Here is a 19,727-nt window from a genome sequence, read left to right on the forward strand (position 1 = left end):
GGAGTACAGGCCGGGTGCTGATTAACATTTGGTGGTATATTCCAGCTAATTAACAGGCTGGTGGTATCTGTTTTGCAGAAGGGGTAAAAAGCTACTGCCGGCGGCAAAAATGGGGCAAAATAGCTTGTAGGCCTTGGTTCATTTGTAAGGGCCAAGAAATTCTCGTTGGGTAGACTCTTAGCTTAGCGGCGGGATGGGGGGGCTAGCTCGAGGGCTAGGCTCAAGGGGCTACACTGAAGTGATTGTTCAGGGACGGGTGTTAGGCAGTTAGTTTAAGGGGCCACCGGTTTTGCACGCTTAGCTAGCTGTGTGATACCGGTTTGTAATTTATCAGGAGCGAATTGCGTCAGGATCCGGTGATGTGTTAGAGAAAGCAGTCCTATATGTCTGGGTTGATATCGCGCTTGCGACTGGCAAGGTAATCTGCCCGTATTCGAGCTGGCTGTGTCCGAGATTCGAGGGGTGAAGACCGCAGCAGTGGCTAACTGACTACTAGCTAGTAGCTAGTTATCTGGCTAGCTTCTGCTTGGGGTTACGGTTCTAAAGTATTAAAAAAATAGCAGGTCCGTACCACATTGGGTGAGGCGGAATGTAGGAATGTATATTCAGTTCCTAGATGGAAAGTGAAATTAAAATATATACGAAATGTATACGAAAAATACGAAGACTATTTACTATTTACACGCGACAGGACAATACAGGACAATACAAACACACGTCCGACTGCTACGCCATCTTGGATTGAAATTGACGATATTCTTGCAGAAAAATGTAATATGAATGCAACTGTCTCCTTCACGATTTGCCCAAATGTACCTGGGTGACTTCACACTAAGTCTTTAGTCATACTTCAAGTTATCTGAAACTTTGCACATACACTGCTGCCATCTTGTGGACACCATCGGAATTAGAACCATAGTGATGGCTATAACTGTGACCTTTCTCTTGCATTTCAAAGATGGTGGTATTTTCTTCTAGCAGATCTATTGTGTTATATTCTCCTACATTCAATTCACATTTCCACAAACTTCAAAGTGTTTCCTTTCAAATGGTACCAAGAATATGCATATCCTTGCTTCATGGCCTGCGCTACAGGCAGTTAGATCTGGTATGTCATTTTATACACGATTGGTTGTTTCAATTGCAAAGACATTGACAACTTTGATCTAAAGTTATCGGCGGTCAGAGATAGAATCACATGGTTTATCCATGTTTAGAGAAAATCTAAGGTGTATAAAGTGACGCGGGATGGCGAAAAAGCATCTGTTCTACGAGTGGTCTGAGGCAGCCGTTTAGATTAACAGCGTTTTCAAGTGCAACATTAATAACAATGGTTTTGGGAAAACGATGGTAGATTTAACAATGCTCCTACGAAGGTTCTAACAATTAATTTAGCCTTAAGATGCTTTTGGGAAACTGGGCCTTGTACTATAGGGAGACAGACTGCAGGTTGTTTTTTTGGCAGCATTGTGATTTTGGCAAGGAAGTCATATGAACTCGTGGATACCATTTGTATGTCTCTGCATGCAGTCTGAAGGAAGTTGTTAACCTGTCTCGCCCCCCGTTCCGCTAGCGGAACTCCTCCCACATTCCACTGAAAAGGCTGAGCGCGAAATTCAAAAAATATTTTTTTAGAAATATTTAACTTTCACACATTAACAAGTCCAATACAGCAAATGAAAGATACACATCTTGTGAATCCAGCCAACATGTCCGATTTTTAAAAATGTTTTACAGGGAAAACACAATATATATTTATGTTAGCTCACCAACAAATAGAAAAAAGCACAGACATTTTTCACAGCACAGGTAGCATGCACAAAATCAACCAAACTAACCTAGAACAAACCAAGAACAAGAACAGCTTAATCAGATGACAGTCTTAAACTGTTATACAATAAATCTATGTTTTGTTCGAATATGTTGCGATATTCAGGTATAATCATGTTTACATTGCGGCTACAATCGAATTGCACCAAGCAGCCAGAATTATTACAGACCCACGTGACATACCGAAATACCATCATAAAACATTTCTGAAAATACATGTGGTATAGCAATTAAAGACAAAGATCTTGTGAATACAGACAATATTTCAGATTTTAAGTGTTTTACAGCGAAACACATATAGCATTATATTAGCTTATACAATAGCCTACCACATCATTCATCAAGGCACCGTTAGCGATGCAATAGGCACGTTAGTTAGCGAATAAACCGCAAAAGATATTACATTTCACTACTTCATAACCTTCCTCAGATGACAGTCCGTAACATCAGTTTTACATACACTAGTGTTTTGTTCGAAATGTGCATATTTAGAGCTGAAATCCGTGGTATACAACGTAGCATAACGTGCTAACGTAGGCATCTTTTTCCCAGATGTGCAGATATTTTCTATTAGACTCTCACCTTTCTGACAAATAGCTATTCATAAACATTACAAAAAACACATGTTGTATAGAAACGCTGATCCATCTAGTTCTTAATGCAATCGCAGTGTTAGAATTCTAAAAATATCTACATTACGACATAAGACTTAGTTATGGTAAGGGAATAACCAAAACCTGAGCGCAAAGCTACTATTACACAGTTCGACAGATATATGAAATAGCATCACAAAATGGTTCCTACTTTTGCTGATCTTCTATCAGAATGTTGTACAATGGGTCCTTTGTCCAGAACCGTCGTTGTTTTGGATTCAGAACGTTATTTTCCCTCTTGAATTAGCAAGCACACTGGCCATGCAGCGCTAAGCTCTCCAACGTCAACAAAGTCGAACAACGCAACACGCCGAACGTCCCGAATAAATTTCAATAATCTAATGAAACTATATTGAAAAAACATACTTTAGGATGATATTGTAACATGTATCAAATAAATTCAATGCCGGAGCTCATATTCGCCCATAACGACAGGTTTCCAGTAGGCAATAGCAGGTCCCCCCACGCGCCTTGCAGACAACAGAAAATGGGGGACACGTTGTTCCAAGAGGGCTCATTCAACGTCAGACAGAGATAATCAACTCCTTTTTCCTCTCACTTCCTCTTGACATCCAGGGGAAGGTGTATGACGTGCACGTATAGTCATACGTATCATGCCCATTTATAGGCAGCGACTTGAACACAGCATCGATTTCAGACTTTCCACTTCCTGGTCACAAAGTGTGCTGCCAAATGAGTTGTGTTTGACCCACAGACAAAATTCAAACGGTTTTAGAAACTAGAGAGTGTTTTCTATCCAATAGTAATAATAATATGCATATTGTACGAGCAAGAATTGAGTACGAGGCCGTTTAAATTGGGCACGTTTTTCCCCAAAAGTGAAAACAGCACCCCCTATCCTAAACAGCGTTAGCTCAATGACTGGAAGTCTATGGTAACTGTTGGGATGTTAGTAGATTCCATAGACTTCCAGTAATTGCACTAACACTAGTTGGCATTGGCTCGCAAAACTACCTCTAACTTCCTTCATACTGGATGCAGACATATACAAATGGTATCCATGAATTCCATGGATAAGATGGTGCCAAAGAGGATAGCTAACGTTTTACATGCTCCTGACCAATTGTGCTATTTTGTTAGTTTTTCAAAACTTATTTTGTACATAATGTTGCGGCTACTGCCTCTTATGACCGAAAATAACTTCTGGACATCAGAAAAGCTAATATTCACCATGAACTGGAAGAAGCTTTTTCCTTTAACCCTTTTCCATTTTTTTCAATTTTCGCCTGAAATGACATACCCAAATCTAACTGCCTGTAGCTCAGGCCCCGAAGCAAGGATATGCATTTTCTTGGTACCATTTGAAAGGAAACACTCTGAAGTTTGTGGAAATGTGAAAGGAATGCAGGAGAATATAACACATTACATATGGTAAAAGATAATACAAAAACACAAACTGTTTTTTTGTATTTTTTTGTACCATCTTTGAAATGCAGGCGAGAGTCCATAATGTGTTATTCCAGCCCAGGTGCAATTTAGATAATGGCCACTGGATGGCAGCAGTGTATGTGCAAAGCTTTAGCCTGATCCAATGAACCATTGGATTTCTGTTCAAAATGTTGTATCAAGACTGCCCAAATGTGCCTGATTTGTTTATTAACTTCATATGGCTGCAATCCTGCTACCGGGATCGATATGACAACAGCCAGTGAAAGTGCAGGGCGCCAAATTCAAACAACAGAAATCTCATAAAATTCCTCAAACATACATGTCTTATATCATTTTAAAGGTAATCTTGTTGTTAATCCCACCAAAGTGTCCAATTTCAAATATGCTTTTCAGCGAAAGCACTAAAAACGATTATGTTAGGTCACCACCAAACCACAATAAGCACAGCCATTTTTCCAGCGAAATATAGCAGTCACAATAAGCAGAAATAGAGATAAAATTAATCACTAACCTTTGATTATCTTCATCAGATGACACTCAGGACTTCATGTTACACAATACATGCATGTTTTGTTTGATAAAGTTCATATTTATATAAAAAAATCTGAGTTTACATTGGTGCGTTACATTCACTAGTTCCAAAACATTTAGTGATTTTGCATAGCCACATTGTTTCAACAGAAATACTCATCATAAATGTAGATGATAATACAAGTTATACACATGGAGTTATAGATATACCTCTCCTTAATGTAACCGCTGTGTCAGATTTCAAAAAAACTTTACGGAAAAAGCAACCCATGCAATAATCTGAGACTGCGCTCAGAAATATAATAAAATTAGCTGCCATTTGAGTCAACAGAAACCAGAAAATACATGATAAATGTTTCCTTACCTTTGATGAACTTCATCAGAATGCAGTCCTAGGAATCCCAGGTCCACAATAAATGCTTYATTTGTTCGATAATGTCRGTTATTTATGTCCAATTAGCTACTTTGGTTAGCGCGTTTGGTAAACAATTCCAAAGTCACAAAGCGCGTCCACTATAACGTGACGAAATGTCCAAAAGTTCCGTAACAGTCAGTAGAAACATGTCAAACGATGTACTGAATCAATCATTAGAATGTTGTTAACATACATCTTGAATAACGTACCAACCAGAGAATTTGATTGACTTCAGATAAGCGGTGGAACGGAGGTCCTCCTCATGTGAACGCGCATGGTCAGCTCGTGGCAGTGGTGACTAATTCCTGTCTCCTTCGGCCCCCCTTCACATTAGACAAAGTTCTATTGACTGTTGACATCTAGTGGAAGCCATAGGAAGTGAAAACTCATCCATATCTCGCTGTAATTTCAATGAGCGCTTGGTTGAAAATCTGCCGCCCCCAGAAAAAATCCAAACAGGAAGTGGAACTTCTCAGGTTTTTGCCTGCCATATGAGTTCTGTAATTCAAACCGTTTTAGAAACTTCAGWGTMTTTTCTATCCAATACTAATAATAATATGCAAATATTAGCAACTATGACTGAGGAGCAGGCCGTTTACTCTGGGCACCTTTCATCCAAGCTACTCAATACTGCCCCTGCAGCCATAAGTTAATAACTTTTCATGTTCAAAACTGTGCACTCTCCTCAAACAATAGCATTGTATTCTTTCACTGTATTTGCTACTGTAAATTGGACAGTGCAGTTAGATTAACAAGAATTTAAGCTTTTTGCCAATATCAGATATGTCTGTCCTGGGAAATGTTCTTGTTACGTACAACCTCAGGCTAATGCGATTAGCAAATGTTAGCTCAACTGTCCCGCAGGGGACCCACCAATCCTGAAGATGTTTTAACGAGTCTGACGAGAAGGATATACTGCTCCCCTGGGTACAGGCCCAAACCCCTGTCATTTGTGTGAAGAAAGAGGACGCAGATTGCGCTGCCTTCTGAGAATCCGTAGGACATCGAGTGAACTCCCACTGCCATCAATTCTTCTTGCTAACATGCAATCATTGGAAAATAAAATTGATGACCTACGATTATCCTACCGACAGGACATTTAAGAACTGTAGTATCTTAAGTTTCACCGAGTCGTGGCTGAACGATGACATGGATATTATAGAGCTGGCGAGATTTTCCATGCACCAGCATAAAGGAGAAGCTACGTCTGGTAAGAAGAGTGGTGGGGGTGTGTCTTTTTGTCAATAACAGCTGATGTGCGATGTCGTCTAATATTAAATTAGTTTCGAGGTATTTCTCACCTAAGGTAGAGTACCTTATGATAAGCTGTGGACCACACTATCTACCAAGAGAGTTCTCATCTATATTTTTCGTAGCCGTCTATTTACCACCACAGACCGATGCTGGCACTAAGACCGCACTCAACCAACTCTCTATTAGGCCATAAGCAAACAAGAAAATGCTCATCCAGAAGTGGCGCTCATAGTGGCCGGGGACTTTAATGCAGGCAAACTTTTACCAGCATGTCACATGTGCAACCAGAGGGAAAAAAATCTCTAGGACACCTTTACTCCACACTAAAGAGATGCATACAAAGCTCTCCCCCGCCCTCCATTTGGCACATCTGACCATAATTATATCCTCCTAATTCCTGCTTACAAGCAAAAACTAAAGCAGGAAGTACCAGTGACAAGCTCAATACGGAAGTGGTCAGATGACGCGGATGCTACGCTACAGGACTGTTTTGCTAGCACAGACTGGGATATGTTCCGGGATTCATCCAATGGCATTGAGTACACCAGCTCAGTCATCGGCTTCAACAATAAGTGCATCAACGACGTCATCCCCACAGTGACCGTACGTACATATCCCAATCAGAAGCCATGGATTACAGGCGACATCTGCATCGAGCTAAAGGCTAGAGCTTCCGCTTTCAAGGCGTGGGACAGTAATCCGGACGCTTATAAGAAATCCTGCTATACCCTCAGATGAACCATCAAACAAGCAAAGCGTCAATACAGGATTAGGATTGAATCCCACTACACCGGCTCTGACGCTCGTTGGATGTGGCAGGGCATGAAAACTATTACAGAATACAATGGGAAACCCAGACGTGAGCTGCCCAGTGACGCGTGCGTGCCTACCGTACGAGCTAAATGCCTTTTTATGCTCGCTTCGAGACAAGCAACACTGAAGCATCCAGCTGTTCTGGATGACTGTGTGATAAAGCTCTCGGTGGCAGATGTGAGCAAGACCTTTAAACAGGTCAACATTCACAAAGCCACGGTGCCAGATGGATTGGTAAGTGTCTAAACTGATATTTTCAACCTCTCCCTGTCTGAGTCTGTAATAACTACATGTTTCAAGCAGACCACCATAGTCCCTGTGCACAAGGAAGCGAAGGTAACCTGCCTAAATGACTACCAACCCGTAGCACTCACATCTGTAGCCACAAAGTGCTTTGAAAGGCTGGTCATGGCTCACATCAACAGCATTCTCCTGGATAACCTAGAGCCACTCCAATTTGCATACCGCCTCCAAAATATCCACAGATGACACTATCTCAATTGCACTCCACACTGCCCTTTCCCACCTGGACAAAAGGAACACCTATGTGAGAATGCTGTTCATTGACTACAGCTCAGCATTCACCATAGTGCCTACAAAGCTCATCACTAAGCTAAGGACCCTGGGACTAAACACCCCCCTCTGCAACTGGATCCAGGGCTTCCTGACGGGCTGCCCCCAGGTGGTAAGAGTAGGCAACAACACGTCTGCCACGCTGATTCTCAACACTGGGGCCCCTCAGGGGTGTGCACTTAGTCCCTTCCTGTACTCCCTGTTCACCCACAACTGTGTGGCCAAACACGACTCCAACACCACCATTACGTTTGCTGACTGCACAAGTGGTAGGCCTGATCACCGACAACGTTGAGACAGCCTATAGGGAGAAGATCAGAGAGCTGGCAGTGTGGTGCCAGGACAACCTCTCCTTCAATGTGGGCAAGACAAAGGTGCTGATCCTGGACTACAGGAAAAGGCGGGCCGAACAGTTCCCCATTTAACATCAACGGGGCTGTAGTGGAGCGGGTCGAGAGTTTCAAGTTCCTTGGTGTCCACGTCACCAACAAACTATCATGATCCAAACACACKATGACAGTCATGAAGAGGGCACGACAAAGCCTATTCCCCCTCAGGAGACTGAAAAGATTTGGCATGGGTCCCCAGATCCTCAAAAGGTTCTACAGCTGCACCATCGAGAGCATCCTGACTGGTTGCATCCCCGCCTGGTATGGCAACTGCTCGGCCTCCGACCGTAAGGCGCTGCAGGGGGTAGTGCGTACGGCCCAGTACATCACTGGGGCCAAGCTTCCTGCCATCCAGGACCTATATAATAGGTGGTGTCAGAGGAAAGCCAATCAAATTGAGAGACTCCAGTCACCCGAGTTATAGACTTTTCTCTGCTACTGCACGGCAAGCGGAACCGGAGTGCCAAGTCTAGGACCAAATGGCTCCTTAACAGCTTCTATCCCCAAGTCATAAGACTGCTGAACAATTAATCAAATGGCCGCTGGACTATCAATCAAATTTATCAAGCAATCAAATTTATTTATAAAGCCCTTCTTACATCAGCTGATGTCACAAAGTGCTGTACAGAAACCCAGCCTAAAACTCTAAACCTGTCTCTTATACACATCTAGATGTGTATAAGAGACAGGATGACCAGCAGGGTCAAATAATAATAATCACAGTGGTTGTTGAGGGTGCAACAGGTCAGCGCCTCAGGAGTAAATGTCAGTTGGCTTTTCATAGCCAGTCATTCAGAGTATCTCTACCGCTCCTGCTGTCTCTAGAGAGTTGAAAACAGCAGGTCTGGTGAACAGGTCAGGGTTCCATAGCCGCACTATTACATTTCCCCCCCCCCCCCCTCCATTTGTTTTGTACACTGCTGCTACTCGCTGTTTATCTATGCATAGTCACCCCTACCTACAAATTACATCAACTAACCTGTACCCCCCGCACATTGACTCGGTACCAGTACCCCTTGTGTATAGCCTCGTTATTGTGTTACTTTTTATTATTTTTTTTACTTTAGTTTATTTGGTAAATATTTTCTAAACTCTTCTTGAACTGCGCTGTTGGTTAAGGGCTTGTAAGTAAGCATTTCACGGAAAGGTCTACACTTTTGTTGTATTCGGCGCATGTGACAGTTTGATTTGATTAATCTGACTCATTGCCAAAGTATCCCTTTAAGCCTACAAGTGTCTATTACAAGATGGTCCATGATGGTATGAGCCCTGGGGGCGGCGGCGTCATTCTCTGGGGTCGTAGCATAATAAGGGTCTACGCAGCATTTTTATACATGACCCTTTAAGCATGATGATGTTAATTTCTTAATTAACTGAGGAATCTCACCTTTGTGGAAGCACCTGCTTTCAATATATTTTGTATTGTTCATTTACTCAAGTGTTTCCATTATTTTGGTAGTTACCTGTACCTTAGCAACAATCTTTCTCGTCTCTCTCGCTCATCTTTCTTGTCTCATGTGTTTCTCTCTCGCTCTCGTCTGTCTCTCGCTCCACATCTGAAGTGAACTTACCAGTTTCATCCACAAGGTGGCACTGTTGATCCAGGGTCTGATAAATGAAGCATTAGATTTGTACATTTTAGTCATTTAGCAGACATGGGTTTACATGTAGTTTCTCTTTGTCATTGTAATTGTTTGTGTGTCCAGAGTGCACACACTGAGGATGAGGAGTGGTCTCCTGCACTAACAGACTGATGGTGTGGGAATGATGGACCTCCCCAATGGCCAATCAAGCATCACCACTGCCTCTGAGGTGAGACACACACCTTTACCCCCTAAACTCCTTACATTCTAATTATAACATTTTTTGGAAATGAGGCCCTTTATCTACTTCCCCAGAGTTAGATGAACTCGTAGATACCGTTTTTAGTACATAAAGGAAGTAAAAAAGGGCCTCTTGCCAAAATCCTGAAGTATCCCTTTAATTTCTGTGTCCGTGCAGGGCTTGAACATAAGTGCATTGTAGTGTTCCCCCAGGAGAGGTTTGGGAAACACTGATATAAAGAGCATTGTGGGTGTAAATCAAAACCTTATTTCTTTGAGCTTTTAGTTTCCCATGTTCCCTGTCCTAACGTGCATGTCTCCAGAAGAGCAGCAGCTCAGAGTCTCTCAGTGAGAAGGGTTCTGAACTGAAGAAGAGTTTTGATGCCGTCGTCTTCGATGTCCTGAAGGTCACCCCGGAGGAGTATGCAGTAAGTAGCTACCTATCCAACATATTGTGTTTGTGGAATAGTGGAATACTAAGGAATAGTGCTTATGTGACAGTGAGACACTAGAGGGAAGGGGAATGACAATGATGCCTCTTGGACAGTCTTTTAGAAGGAGGATTAAGTGGGTGAGTTCAGTAATAATTGATGTGTGTTGGCAGGAGGACACACTCGCCCTAATTTCCTCTGACATGCTCAATAGAACAAGGCCTATCCAAAAGCTACAGCTCCCAGCCTTAGATGGATCAAAACAGTCCACCTTAATACCCTAGACAGTCAGTTTCCATGACGTCAGACAACATAAACCAGCTCACTGCGTATTATAGACGATCACTCTGTAGAGTATAATGAATGGCCTGTCATTTACCTGCTTTTCCCCGAAAAGCCAAAGCGCTGTATATTATTTATTGCCGATTTAGATCCTGGTATTTCTACAGGCAGCACAGTCAGAGCATTACTGCAACGCAGCTGATTTTTGATGTGATTAGGGCAGCAGCTCTTTATCACTGACACAGTTCCTCTGGTTAAGTTTTTAGGAAGGTTCCATACTCAATGTTCTAGGCTCTATGTATAACTCTAGTTTGAGCCATTCTTCTCACTGTTGGGAGTCCTCTCCCCTGCCTTGCAATACCCAGCTAGACAGACAGGGAGCACTACCCTTGCATGTTCAAAGATCAAATAGGGGGTGCTTATATTTGTCCTGTTTCACAAATGTGAGAGTGTGTAACCTGTACAAGTGTATGGTGTTCAATGGAAATGTGTTTTTTGTGTATCCCACTCTACCTGCGACACCGGAGCAATTAGGGTTAAGGGCAATTCCACAGTAGCGAAATTACGCTTTTGGAGTTCAAATGCAATAATTTTATAACCAACGTTTCGACTGCCAAACTGTCTTAATCAGGGTAATTGTTTTAAATCTATTCCAAACAAATTTCAAAGCTTAACAAACCATACAAGGACTACTTTTACATTTTCCACAAAAAAATGTACATATACTAATGTAGTGGAACATCTGTGCAGAATGAATGTAAAATCCCTCCGGGTTGTATGCGACCGCGTTTTCCTAAAACTAAATATTAAGATTCATAGATGTCTGCAGAAAGACTGGGGTGTCAACTATGACATGGCACCTGGAGTTTGAAAAAATATATTTTGGTTATTAAGTAAGTGAAGTGAATTTACACCCGATAATGGAATTACATCATGGGTCCCTCATCTGTACGATACCGAAATGCATAATTATGAATATCAATGACATTCTCAAGTTTGTACAACACAGTAGAGTACAGTGCAGTACAATCCAGCAGAGTAGAGTTCAGTGCTGTAGATAATACACTTAACAAAAATATAAACGCAACGTGCAACAATTTCAAAGATTTTACTGCATTGACATTCATAAGGATATTAGTCAATTGAAATAAATAAATTTGGCCCTAATCTATGGATGAGTTGGAGTACAGATATACATCTGTTGGTCACTGAACCCCCCCCCCCCCAAAAACGGGAAAGGACATGGATCAGGAAATCAGTCAGTATCTGCTGTGACCACCATTTGCCTCATGCAGTGCCACATCACCTTCGCATAGAGTTGATTGTGGCCTGTGCAATGTTGTCTCACTCCTCTTCAATGGCTGTGCGAAGTTGCTGGATATTGGCGGGAACACGCTGTCGTATGCGTCAATCCAGAGCATCCCAAACGTGCTCAATGGGTGACATGTCTGAGTATGCAGGCCATGGAAGAACTGGGACATTTTCAGCTTCTAGGATTTGTGTACAGATCCTTGCGACATGGGGCTGTGCACGATCATGCTGAAACATGAGGTGATGTTGGCGGATGAATGGCATGACAGTGGGCCTCAGGATCTCGTAACGGTATCTCATCATTGAAATTGCCATTGATAAAATGCAATTGTGTTTGTTGTCCGTAGCTTATGCCTGGGCTGGCGTGGTTACACATTGTGTGCGGTTGTGAGGCTGGTTGGACATACTGACACATTCTGTAAACGACATTGGAGGCAGCTTATGGTAAAGAAATTAACGTTTACCTTCTCTGGKGACAGCGGTGGTGGACATTCCTGCAGTCAGCATGCAAATTGCACACTCCCTCAACTTTGCTGTGTGACAGCTGTGTGATGATCATGCTGTTTAATCAGCTTCTTGATATACCACCCCGTTGAGGTGGATGGATTATCTTGGCGAAGGAGAAATGCTTACTAACAAGGATGTAAATGAATTTCTGCACAACATTTGAAAAATAAGTTGTTTTTTGAGTATGGAACATTTCTGTGATCTTTTATTTCAGCTCATGAAACATGGGACCAACACATTACATGTTGCGTTTATATTTTTGTTTACAGTACAATGTAATGTATTTTACCTTACTTTTCACTGTGCTTCAATGCTTCAAGCATTGCACTGTTTATGACTTCAAGCCTATCAACTCCCGAGATTAGGCTGGTGTAACCGATGTGAAATGGCTAGCTAGTTAGCGAGGTGCGCGCTAGTAGCGTTTCAAACGTCACTCGCTCTGAGACTTGGAGTAGTTGTTCCCCTTGCTCTGCATGGGTAACGCTGCTTCGAGGGTGGCTGTTGTCGATGTGTTCCTGGTTCGAGCCCAGGTAGCGGCAAGGAGAGGGATGGAAGCTATACTGTTACACTGGCAATACTAAAGTGCCTATAAGAACATCCAATAGTCAAAGGTATATGAAATACAAATCGTATAGAGAGAAATAGTCCTATAATTCCTATAATAACTACAACCTAAAACTTCTTACCTGGGAATATTGAAGACTCATGTTAAAAGGAACCACCAGCTTTCATATGTTCTGAGCAAGGAACTTAAACGTTAGCTTTCTTACATGGCACATATTGCACTTTTACTTTCTTCTCCAACACTTTGTTTTTTGCATTATTTAAACCAAATTGAACATGTTTCATTATTTATTTGAGGCTAAATTGATTTTATTGATTTATTATATTAAGTTAAAATAAGTGTTCATTCAGTATTGTTGTAATTGTCATTATTACAAATAAATAGACAAAATTGGCAGATTAATCGTTATCGGCTTTTTTTCGTGCTCCAATAATCGGTATCTGCGTTGAAAAATCATAATCGGTCGACCTCTAGTCCATGGACGTTTGGTGTCGGTCAGAGCTCAGTGGGTGAGGATGCTGGTGACAGTAAATGGAGGTGTGTGGAGCTGGGTGAGCTGACATTAAGTGGATAGTGAGAGATGGAGGGGTTGTCCAGATTCAGACTGTAATACTTTTTAGTTTGACCAGCAGACAACAGAAAGACACAAACCAATTATGAGCTGAACATAACAGTATGTCAGTGGAAGGGAGGACAATAGCAGGTGACCCAACTGGTTTGTGATTGTGACAACTATAATATCTCTTTGTAGCCGGTTCAGTTGCAGTATTTCCGTTACTGGTTTTTGGGTAAATCCGTTACCAATTTGGTAACTGAATTAGGAGTTTTAATCACCTTCAAATTCATAAACAAAATTGAAATCAGTAAAATCACTAACTAATTGGTCGGTCAACCATTACTTGTTACTTCTGTAAACTTTCATTAACCTCTCATGAGAGAAATTTGAAAATATCTTAAAGATGCTAACGGAATTACAAGGCAATCTTTCTTAATGTTAAAGAATGTAAACCATTTCTCAAACTAAATATAAGTGTTGATAATAGTTGGTAGGGGTTTAACTTCATAATTATTGTTTTGATGTATTTCTGATAGCCTTTGGCTTTTTCTGGTAGATCTAAGACCCCTTTTCCATCTGTTTATCCAGAAATCCAAGTCTTTACTTAAGCCACATTTTTTGGGGATTGAAATGGTTGAAAAATTTATGTACAGTTGAAGTCGGAAGTTTACATACACTTAGGTTGGAGTCATTAACTAGTTTTTCAACCACTTCACAAATTTCTTGTTAACAAACTATAGTTTTGGCAAGTCGGTTAGGACATCTACTTTGTGCATGACACCAGTAATTTTTCCAACAATTGTTTACAGACAGATTATTTCACTTAAAATTCACTATCACAATTCCAGTGGGTCAGGAATGTACATACACTAAGTTGACTGTGCCTTTTAAACAGCTTGGAAAATTCCAGAAAATGATGTCATGGCTTTAGAAGCTTCTGATAGGCTAATTGACATCATTTGAGTCAATTGGAGGTGCACCTGTGGATGTATTTCAAGGCCTACCTTCAAACTCAGTGCCCTCTTGCTTGACATCATGGGAAAATCTAAAGAAATCAGCCAAGACCCCAGAAAAAAAATTGTAGACCTCCACAAGTTTTGTTCATCCTTGGGAGCAATTTTCCAAATGCCTGAAGGTACCACGTTCATCTGTACAAACAATAGTATGCAAGTATAAACACCATGGGACCACGCAGCCATTATACCGCTCAGGAAGGAGACTCGTTCTGTCTTCTAGAGATGAAGGTACTTTGGTGCAAAAAGTGCAAATCAATCCCAGAAGAACAGCACAGGACCTTGTGAAGATGCTGCAGGAAACGGGTACAAAAGTATCGATATCCACAGTAAAACGAGTCCTTATCGACATAACCTGAAAGGCCGCTCAGCAAGGAAGAAGCCACTGCTGCAAAACCGCCATAAAAAAGCCAGACTACAGTTTGCAACTGCACATGGGAACAAAGATTGTACTTTTTGGAGAAATGTCCTCTGGTCTGATGAAACAAAAATAGAATTGTTTGGCCATAATGACCATTATGTTTGGAGGAAAAAGGGATGCTTGCAAGCCGAAGAAACACCATTACATTAATTTAAGTCATTTAGCAGACGCTCTTATCCAGAGCGACTTACAAGTTGGTGCATTCACCTTATGATGTCCAGTGGAACAACCACTTTTAACAATAGTGCATCTAACTCTAAGGGGGGGGTTGGAGAAGGATTACTTTATCCTATCCTAGGTATTCCTTAAAGAGGTGGGGTTCAGGTGTCTCCGGAAGGTGGTGATTGATTCCGCTGACCTGGCGTCGTGGGGGAGTTTGTTCCACCATTGGGGTGCCAGAGCAGCGAACAGTTTTGACTGGGCTGAGCGGGAGCTGTACTTCCTCAGGGTAGGGAGGCGAGCAGGCCAGAGGTGGATGAAGCAGTGCCCTTGTTTGGGGTAGGGCCTGATCAGAGCCTGAAGGTACGGAGGTGCCGTTCCCCTCACAGCTCCGTAGGCAAGCACCATGGTCTTGTAGCGGATGCGAGCTTCAACTGGAAGCCAGTGGAGAAGAGCGGAGGAGCGGGGTGACGTGAGAGAACTTGGGAAGGTTGAACACCAGACGGGCTGCGGCGTCTGGATGAGTTTGTGGGTTTAATCGCACAGGCGGGAGCCCAGCCAACAGCGAGTTGCAGTAATCCAGACGGGAGATGACAAGTGCCTGGATTAGGACCTGCGCCGCTTCCTGTGTGAGGCAGGGTCGTACTCTGCAATGTTGTAGAGCATGAACCTACAGGAACGGGTCACCGCCTTGATGTTGGTTGAGAACGACAGGGTGTTGTCCAGGATCACGCCAAGGTTCTTAGCGCTCTGGGAGGAGACACAATGGAGTTGTCAAACCGTGATGGCGAGATCATGGAACGGGCAGTCCTTCCCCGGGAGGAAGAGCAGCTCCGTCTTGCCGAGGTTCAGCTTGAGGTGGTGATCCGTCATCCACACTGATATGTCTGCCAGACATGCAGAGATGCGATTCGCCACCTGGTTATCAGAAGGGGAAAGGAGAAGATTAATTGTGTGCGTCTGCATAGCAATGATAGGAGAGACCATGTGAGGATATGACAGAGCCAAGTGACTTGGTGTATAGCGAGAATAGGAGAGGGCCTAGAACAGAGCCCTGGGGACACAGTGGTGAGAGCACGTGGTGCGGAGACAGATTCTCGCCACGCCACCTGGTAGGAGCGACCTGTCAGGTAGGACGCAATCCAAGCGTGGGCCGCGCCGGAGATGCCCAACTCGGAGAGGAGGATCTGATGGTTCACAGTATCAAAGGCAGCCGATAGGTCTAGAAGGATGAGAGCAGAGGAGAGAGAGTTAGCTTTAGCAGTGCGGAGCGCCTCCGTGACACAGAGAAGAGCAGTCTCAGTTGAATGACTAGTCTTGAAACCTGACTGATTTGGATCAAGAAGGTCATTCTGAGAGAGATAGCAGGAAGCTGGCCAAGGACGGCACGTTCAAGAGTTTTTGGAGAGAAAAGAAAGAAGGGATACTGTCTGTAGTTGTTGACATCGGAGGATCGAGTGTAGGTTTTTTCAGAAGGGGTGCAACTCTCGCTCTCTTGAAGGCGGAAGGGACGTAGCCAGCGGTCAAGGATGAGTTGATGAGCGAGGTGAGGTAGGGAGAAGGTCTCCGGAAATGGTCTGGAGAAGAGAGGAGGGGATAGGGTCAAGCGGGCAGGTTGTTGGGCGGCCGGCCGTCACAAGACGCGAGATTTCATCTGGAGAGAGAGGGGAGAAAGAGGTCAAAGCACAGGGTAGGACAGTGTGAGCAGAATCCCAACCGTGAAGCACGGGGGTGGCAGCATCATGTTGTGGGGGTGCTTTGCTGCAGGAGGGACTGGTGCTCTTCACAAAATATATGGCGTCATGAGGGAAGAAAAGGATGTGGATATATTGAAGCAACATCTCAAGACATCAGTCAGGAAGTTCAAGGCTTGGTCGCAAATGGGTCTTCCAAATGGACAATGACCCCAAGCATACTTCCAAAGTTGTGGCAAAATGGCTTAAAGACAACTAAGTCAAGGTATTGGAGTGGCCATCACAAAGCCCTGACCTCAATCCTTTAGAGAATTTGTGGGTAGAACTGAAAAGGCGTGTGTGAGCAAGGAGGCCTACACACCTGACTCAGTTACACCAGCTATGTCAGGAGGAATGTGCCAAATCACCCGCCTTATTGTGGGAAGCTTGTGGAAGGCTACCCAACACGTTTGACCCAAGTTAAACAATTTAAAGGCAATGCTACCAAATACTAATTGAGTGTATGTAAACTTCTGACCCACTGGGAAAGTGGTGATCTGACCTAAGACCGGTGATTTTTACTCTAATTAAATGTCAGGAATTGTGAAAAACTGAGTTTAAATGTATTTGGCTTAGGTGTATGTAAACTTCCGACTTRAACTGTATGCCTTAATTTCCCCAAAATATGGTCTCTAAGCATTCATTTGACACCCAATTTGATATGCCTTTATTAACTTCACATGTTGGTGCTCGTGGGTCCTTTTCGATGACGATGCCCTTGAGTGCCTTTCTCAAGAGCAGATCGACAGATTTTTGAACTAGCAACCTTTCAGTTACTAGTCCAATGCTGTAACCGCTATGTTACTTCTCCCCAAAATATGGGATTTCTCCTGGTTATTCTAGTTACTCTAAGTATTGAATAAAGTTTGGAAAGCACTGCAATGATGTCTGGTCAACTCTTCATTCCAAATCTGTGGGCCAAATTACAGCTCCGCACCTCCCATTCTCCCCTCTCTCTCTCTCTGTCTGTCTCTTTCTCCAGGGTCAGATCACACTCATGGACGCTCCAGTGTTCAAAGCCATCCAGCCTGAGGTGCGTTACAGTACAGGACCGTCTGTTTTTTCCTGCTTCTCTTACACACTTCAAACACACACACACACAGAGCATATGTTTTACTATCCTTGTGGGGACCTGTTTTCCCTAAACCTAATCCTAACCTTAAACTTAAATTGCCTTTGTCCTCGTGAGGACATGCAAAATGTATTACTATCCTTGCGGGGACTTCTGGGGATTTCCAGTACCCACGAGGATACATGCCCACACACACACACACACTCTCACCCTATAAAGGGCCTCCGTGAAAGCCAGTGTGTGCGTGTATGCGCTACCTCTCTGTAGCCTTGTTAAGGGAGTTGACAGGCCTCAGGGCTAACATGTGTTTAGGGTTGGCCACAGCCGACCAGTTGAAGCAGCGACCACACCACCACCCCTGTGGCCAGATATAACACAGGCCCGCTGCAACTAGGAATCACTCTTGGTTCTGATTGATTAGCAGTGTAGGCCTATTCATTCCACCTATGCTCAAACTACATTTGGCCCTTGTTTAAGTTAAGGATTAAAATAAATCCTTACTTCTATTTCTAAGAGTCTATGCCGGTAGGGGGGTTCTACTAAGCTAACATATGGACTATTTTTAAGATGGTCATACCATGATTTGGACTTTTTGACTTCTTCGGGATCGGTGTCCCGTCCATGGGACGGTTGAGCTAATGTAGTCTAATGCGATTAGCATGAGGTTGTAAGTAACAAGAACATTTCTCAGGACATAGACATATCTGATATGGGCAGAAAGCTTAAATTCTTGTTAGTCTAACTGCACTGTCCAATTTACAGTAGCTATTGCAGTGAAATAATACCATGCTATTGTTTGAGGAGAGTGCACAATTTTGAACATGAAAAGTTATTAATAAACAAATTAGGCACATTTGAGCAGTCTTGATACAACATTTTGAACAGAAATGCAATGGTTCATTGGATCAGGCTAAAACTTTGCACATGCACTGCTGCCATCTAGTGGCCAAAATCTAAATTGCAACGTGCCTGGAATAATACATTATGGCCTTTCTCTTGCGTTTCAAAAATGATGGTACAGAAAAAAATACAAAATAACGTTAGATTATTTTTCTTTTACCAGATCTATTGTGTTATTCTCCTAKTCTCCTTTCACATTTCCACAAACTACAGTGTTTCCTTTGAAATGGTACCAAGAATATGCATGTCCTTGTGGATCCTTAAGAGGTTTTAGATCTGCAAAACTTGAACATGGTTGTTTAGCAATAATCAACAACCAGTTTGACAGCGCTTGAAGAATTTTGTAAAGAGTAATGGGCAAATATTGTACAATCCAGTGTGCAAAACTCTTAGACTTACCCAGAATGCCTCACAGCTGTAATCACTGCCAAAGGTGATTCAAACATGTATTGACTCAGGGGTGGGAATACTTTTGAAAATTAAATACAGAAATATCTAATTTACATTACGTTTGCAAACATTTCTAAAAACATGTTTTCACTGTCATTATGGGGTATTGTGTGTCGATGGGTTAGTGAAAAAAATCTAATTTMGAATGTGTGGATTAAGTCAAGCGGTATGAATAGTTTCTGAAGGCACTGTACATTTACTGTTCTTTTTGACATCTGTTGATAACAAAATCTGACAATACTTTGGATACATTCAGTAACATGATAAGAATATTCTTGGAAAATGTGGAGTAGGTGCAACATAAGCCAACAAATTGGCTAGTTTGATTGAGAGGACTAACTGGTTTCCCCAAGTGGCCACAAGTATGCACGGTTTCTAAGTAATTTCAATGCACTTTTATGACTCAAAGAGGAGTCTTCAACTTTAAGGTGCTTTGTGGAGCTCTCCAAGCTGTGCTGTTGAGGAACTAGAGCAAGCGCACTTGTTTTTTTATTTGGAACACTACACTCTATCCCCACCCTCACACAACTACTGTAGTTTGCGCAATCCAAAAAATAGTCAATTATCAATTGCAATCTGGGTCAGGTGGGCATAATTTGAAGTCCTATTCCATTGCCAACATGACTAGCTAACTTA

At 42.6% G+C, this 19,727-nt stretch overlaps 1 protein-coding gene across 1 annotated transcript in view; it reads left to right on the forward strand.

The window, feature by feature from the left end:
* Positions 1–19,727, forward strand: part of ralgps2 (Ral GEF with PH domain and SH3 binding motif 2) — a 160,919-nt gene that overhangs the window by 54,216 nt on the left and 86,976 nt on the right. Inside the window, 3 exon segments of the mRNA XM_070447612.1 lie at positions 9,575–9,680; positions 10,015–10,119; positions 17,652–17,702. Of these exon segments, the coding sequence (XP_070303713.1) occupies positions 9,633–9,680; positions 10,015–10,119; positions 17,652–17,702 (204 nt within the window). The 5' untranslated portion in view covers positions 9,575–9,632.

The sequence above is a fragment of the Salvelinus sp. IW2-2015 genome, linkage group LG16 (assembly GCF_002910315.2).
Source record: "Salvelinus sp. IW2-2015 linkage group LG16, ASM291031v2, whole genome shotgun sequence".
Taxonomy (NCBI): domain Eukaryota; kingdom Metazoa; phylum Chordata; class Actinopteri; order Salmoniformes; family Salmonidae; genus Salvelinus; species Salvelinus sp. IW2-2015.